Below are 6,075 nucleotides of genomic sequence, written 5' to 3' on the forward strand. Positions count from 1 at the left end.
AATTGAATTACTTGCTGGCCCCTTAATTGTGTAGGAGTATCTTTTTGAGCAATCATCAATATGCTATCACAAGTCACAACAATTCCCAGAATTCCAGGCAAAAGGGTGTCCTTTTCGACATTCGAAAATTCACCCAGTTCTTTATACCCGTTTCGCTTTATATTTTGAATTGTCTCGGTATTTGTTTTCGGGGATTTTCAAAAGTAAATGGGAAGCCAGTTGCATTGTCAATATAATTCAAAATGAAGCTCATCATTTATATTTGATAGAAGCCATAAATGATACATGGCGCCACTTTGCATGTCTTGCGAGGATTAAGCCAGGAGGGTGCCAGGCTGTGAAGAATAGTGTATTATTATATTTGCTGGTCCTCAGATGCCTACACACAAATTAAATTCTGCTGTCAGCTGTTTCATATACGTACAAAGTAATTGATGTTTTTGGAGCAATTACAAACTATAATGTTCATCAGCATAAATTGAATTACAAAAACCCATTATAATCCTATGAATAATCAATGGCACGCATGAACAAGATAACTCATTACTTGGATGTTAGCTTGTAGTCTATGGATGGCAATACCTCAGGCTAACCTGGTCCTTTAGGCTTATAAGGTGTTTAATAGACCCTGATGATTAATTGAGGTACGCACAAACTGGTCTGAACACCAATAGTTACCAAAAAAAGAAAATAATAATATATATACTTGGTCTTTTAGACTTGTAAGGTGTTTAATGGACTTCGATGATTAATTAAGATACACACAAACTGACCTGAACATATAGTTATCAATATATATATATATATATATATACAGCTAACCAAGAGAATTGATAATTTAGAAAACCTAAAAATGATGCCCAAGTAAAGTAGCAATTTGCGAAAGAGGCAAATACCATCCGTCATCCGGTAAAAGAGAACCCAGATCTAAAATTCTGGGTAAATTTTAGATGCTTGTGCCATCTATGATTAGCATATTTAAACCACTTAACACTGAGTCTCCAAGCAGGCTTGAAATTATGATTATTGAAACACTGGACTGCAATTAAGGAATCACTTTTCATTCATAAATTATGACAACCTTTTCTATTTGCAATTTCAATAGCCATAAAAATTTGCTAGAATTTATGCAAAAAAAGATAGTAACAAAAAGGAACCTGGTGAGGCGCTTCAAATTTCTGCTGCTGCTCCAGCAACAGTTGTCTCTGAAAATGAACATAATTTAGTTGAAGTTTGTCAAACTATTATTGTCTTTAATGGGTCATTTGATATATACAAGCCTGTAGCAAAGCCTCATAATGTTAAGGCACAAGAAATCAAGTCTAGAAAAGATTTGACATGCCTTTTTAAATATGATTTTATTAAGATAACCCATGAGATGCTCCTCCATAATTTTGATTTGTGCAAGGTCCTTCACATTTTGTGGATTCTTCCATTCCCTGGCAAATCAAAATTGTATACTTGATTTTAAATAAATAAAAACCCTGGAAATGATAAAGGTAGATTTGAGTGAAAATTGACTGATAAAAAACCTCAATATTCTGCTTTTCTCAGCAAGTTTTTGTTTCAGCTCCCTAAGCTGATCTTCGTGCAACTACACAAATGATTAGAATGTTAATGACATTCCCAAACAATTTTATTACTCGATAGGGAAAAAAAAAAAAAATTAATGGACTTCCATTTCATGGTTCTAACCAAGTGAGGAATTCTACCTTGAGTGCATCATTTCTGCAATAAATATTAAAAATAAGTTAATAGAGTTTATGCAGAAAGAAGCAAGTTCCAAATGCAAAACAGAAAGAAAATCTATACCTGTCCAGTGAGAAATTTCTTGGATCAATGTCAGAGTTGGCATATATTTTCTTCAACAACTTAATTTCCCAGATAATAATAATAAAAAAAAAATATATCAAAACACATGAAAAACAAACCATTGTTCAATTAATGGTATAAATGCTCTACACTTATTAATTAAATGGATATTGAAAATTAAATAATATGATTACAGTATCTTTGTTAAGCTTAAGATATTATAGATTACAATATTACCTTCATAGTGTAGCCTCTCCTGCTGGACAAAATCACAAAACACAAATTAATTCGTAATCTTTGTAAACCTTATAATCAGTTCAATATTATTACGTTACCTCTCTTCACGATCTTCAACAGACAATTTTGACAGTCTCTCCAACACATTGCTCAGATCCCTGCAATCAAATAATTAAAGCATTAAGCAAGATATTGCAGATGGATTAATGAAAAAAATAAAAAATGAAAAAGAGAAAAAATAAAAAATACTTGTTGTGGGCAATAAAGAGTGATGGTTTTCCGGTGGGGGAGAACATGAGAAGGGCTAAATCAGTGTCACAAAGCACTGAAAGTTCTTTAGCCTTCTTCAGCAATCCTACTTTTCTCTTTGAATATTTTGTCTGCCTTGCTTTCATACTTTCAAGTCTCTTGATTGTCAACTTTCTTCTTCCCATCTTCAATTTCAATTTGATTTGATTTTTTTTTTTTTTTGGAACAATTAAGCTAATGGGGTTTGCTAATTTAATTTAATTTAAACTATGGTTAATTTAATTATAATATGCTAGAAAACAAAATGTAATTATGAGGAGTATCTAGGGGAGTTGTCAACAAATTAAATTTTAGATATGTTCCCTTGAATTTGTCAAGAGGATTCTGGCTTAAATTTATAGTTAGGCGAATTTAAACTTAACCAATTATTAATTAGAGCTGGACCCCACCCATTTCATTATTAAATCTCACCTAAATTTTTATTAATTACAACAAATGCATTTATTCTACTCTTATATTAATTTATGGGTTTTAAAGGAATCAATTTTAAGGTTCCATAATGTTATTGGAATGAAACCATATCAATTTTTATATTAAAGAAGATTCAATCTTTTATTAATTGTTCTATACTCTATCTACATCTCGTTGAAAGGAAACTGTTATCTTATTAACTCCTAAATAATATCAGCAAAATTCAAGTTGTAATGTGTGTGTATATATGCAAAGATAATTATAGTCCATTATGTAAATAATTGGAGAAAATGAAAAAAATAATTAGAAGAGTATTGTTATCATATAGTATCGGTAATTAGAGGCACACAGTTTTATTATACCACTTATTGTTAAAAAAAATATATATATATTTTTAGTTAATTATTAAAAGGGTATTGGTAAAACTTTTAATTATTTAGTAAATAAATAATATGTGAGATTTATTGATTTTTTTTAAACATGAGGAGTTGGTAAATGTGACTATAATTAACTCTGAAAAATAATTAAATTATAAAAAGGGGGTATTTTGGTTGTGTAACGGATGTGTTTTGTTTCACTATTTGCAAGTCTAATGGCACACATCTGGGAGAATCTCAGTGGGAGTTAAATTAATTTATTGGCTCCTCGTTTCACCATTTTCACTTGATGGCTTTTATAAATAGCCAAACCATTCCTGTTAAATATGAATTTACAAAACAAAAACACAAAACACAAAACATTCCTGCTTTTTTTACTTCTCTTTTCGTTATTATCTTCAGTTCACTACTTTACTTTCACTTCATGCAGCTTTCAATTGCCCTCAGACTCCGATAATGTTAAATGGATCGATAAAACCACGTTTTCAGGTAACTTGCCTATCACCCTTGTTTACTATTAAAACTCAGATTAAGAAATTTATGTATCTTGATCGACTACTTGTATCATGCCTTTGTTTTAAAACCCGGACCAGCCGGTTGGACCGGTACGATCGGGACCTAGCAGCCTCCCCGGTCCGATTAAGGTTCCAAAGGGGTCTGTTATATTTCAAATTTATAGGGGTGTTTTATATCATTTCAAAATTTTAGGGACTCATTCAGAAATTTTTCAGCCATTTTCAAAATAAATTAAAAATTTAAGGACTTTTTTTGGGTTAAGTAATTTTAAGGACTATTTTGCAATTTTTGGGGTTATATATATACTAAAATTAAAGAGACTAATATGTAATTTTTATGAAATGCTTTTGTTGTTGACGTCATTAGACTAATCGGTTGGATCGATCGACCCGTGATCCAATCACCTTGTCGAGTCTCAAACGGGTCAAGTTTTAAAATAATGCTTGTATTTAGTTTAAGGTCTTTTATATTGCACTACCTACGGTATTGAAACAAGCATCCAATTTCTTTTGCCACATCTTTTATGACGGTTTTAACTTACCAAGTAATGAATGATATTGTTAAGCCACATTATATTTATAGCCCAAATCAAAAGAGAAAAATAAGTAGAGTGAGCCCAACTAAGTTGGAATCCCTTCTTTTGGTCCAATAAAGTAAACTTCTGATTGTGCTATGGAAGATGTATGGTTGAACTTTTCCAATTCGGATGATTAGTGGTTTACATATCTTTTTTTAAGTTATAATTTTTGGCTTAGTAGTAAGCATCAAATTCTATTAGTTGGTATCAGAGTTTGATTCCCTTAGTGATATAATACCCCCTTATTAGTATGTTTTGACAAACGATCATTCATCAAATCAGTTAGATAAACTAATGGTTTAAGGAAATAAGGTTGTATTTCTTTTAAAAACGGCAACCTTTTAAAAAATGTAATTAAAAACACATTTGACATCACTTTAGAGTTTGTCATTATGTTTTCTTTTTTATGTTTTTATTCCATTAGGTTTAGCTTGAGTCATTACAGCTTCTAATGGCTCATGTCATTGTCAATTGAAGGTTCCTCAGTTGTGTAATTTTAGGGTGAATTCTAAATTATAGTCCGGGCTTCATGAAAAGCCGAGTAAGTCATATAAATAGTCCATGGTTACATGGGCCAGGTCTGATAGCATTATCGGCCCAATTTAACCACTTCATCCAATGTTCCGTGCCATGGCGGTCCAACTAATCATTGCTTCGAAATTTGAAGCCACACAATCCCATGTCACTAGTGTCCCGGGCAGCATCAGCCAGGGCACTCACACGCACTCAGAGAGTGTAGGGCGGAGTGCCAAAGCCAAGTTATTTTGGAACTTTATCAAGTGGACCAAACTACCCTTTACTTTATCCTAAGCTATAAGAAAAGTTAAAACATTTTTGAATTCATGTTTAATTGCAGCGGAAGTTTCTTCGTTTGTTTGGTAGCCGTGAATGTTGGGTGACAAAAACGAATCAACATTACCGAATTATTAATTACGAATTTAACTTCCATTCTGTCTCTTTCAAAACCGTGGCATTTCTTTAATCATATTAAATGGTCTGATAGGGACATTAACGGCTTATCGTAATTTCCTCCTCAAGGTCACACGCAAGGGTTTCGGATAGTAAAAATGGCACCCCGAAAATTGATTACTTTACCCTAATATCCTTTATCTAATTTTAAAATTTAAACCTTAAATTTAATTAAATTCTATACTAAAAATTTGAGTAGCATGAAATGTGAAGTGAAGTATAATAAGATAAAGAATATATCAGTCTTTTTTGAAACAAAGTTTTAGATTCTTTTTTGCTTGTTCGTTTTAGTTCTTCATTTTTTTTTTTATATTTAAAAAAAAAATGAAGAAATAAAAACCGAAAAGAATTTATAATTAGCCGAAGGGTATTATAGTCTTTGTATGGCAAAGTAATCAATTTTTGGGTGTGTTTGTTACTTTCCGCAAACCTGGAGGAGGAACTTGTTATAAACCCTTCCTCTTAATATCTCCATAATTACAGAACAAAAACTTTACAATTTATTTCTATCTCACCATCCAGTACTTCCAAATCCCATTTAATTAATATTTGATCTATCTTCCTCAGTTTCAGGTAATTACCGTTAGCTTCTTTTAAACTTTTCTTTCATCCCAAAAAAATAATAATTTCTTTTTGTCACGTTTCTTGTAATTAGTAATTACAAATCTGTGTTAAATCATGCATGGTGTCATTGAAATTTGATTAGTTGAACTTGACACATTTTTGTTGTTTTAATTTTGAACTTAATTTTAAATTTAATTATTATTTTTGGTGGAATTAAGATGCGTATTTAGAAATTTTTTTACATTTTCTCAGCAACCAAACAGTCAGTGATCAGGAATAGTAGCTTTCAATTATGATGTACAT

General features: G+C 31.3%; 1 protein-coding gene across 1 annotated transcript; it reads right to left on the minus strand.

The window, feature by feature from the left end:
* Positions 1 to 202: 202 nt before the first annotated feature.
* On the minus strand, positions 203 to 2,483 carry LOC116135464 (agamous-like MADS-box protein AGL65). Its single transcript, XM_031421184.1, has 9 exons — positions 2,299 to 2,483; positions 2,148 to 2,207; positions 2,050 to 2,068; positions 1,813 to 1,871; positions 1,713 to 1,728; positions 1,533 to 1,594; positions 1,343 to 1,439; positions 1,158 to 1,205; positions 203 to 379 (listed from the first exon to the last, which is right to left on the minus strand). The coding sequence occupies exons 1-9, from the start codon at positions 2,481 to 2,483 to the stop codon at positions 356 to 358; spliced, it is 570 nt and encodes a 189-aa protein (XP_031277044.1). The 3' UTR covers positions 203 to 355.
* Between the last annotated feature and the right edge of the window lie 3,592 nt (positions 2,484 to 6,075).

This window comes from Pistacia vera, unplaced genomic scaffold (assembly GCF_008641045.1).
Source record: "Pistacia vera cultivar Batoury unplaced genomic scaffold, PisVer_v2 Contig109, whole genome shotgun sequence".
NCBI lineage: Eukaryota > Viridiplantae > Streptophyta > Magnoliopsida > Sapindales > Anacardiaceae > Pistacia > Pistacia vera.

Excerpts from the sequence above, each read along its gene's own strand:
- LOC116135464 (XM_031421184.1), bottom strand. The coding sequence starts at position 2,483 with ATGGGAAGAAGAAAGTTGACAATCAAGAGACTTGAAAGTATGAAAGCA. Across the intron at positions 2,208-2,298 it reads CTCTTTATTGCCCACAACAA|GGATCTGAGCAATGTGTTGG; the intron begins GTATTTTTTATT and ends ATTTGATTGCAG. Across the intron at positions 1,440-1,532 it reads GAGAAAAGCAGAATATTGAG|GGAATGGAAGAATCCACAAA; the intron begins GTTTTTTATCAG and ends TTGATTTGCCAG.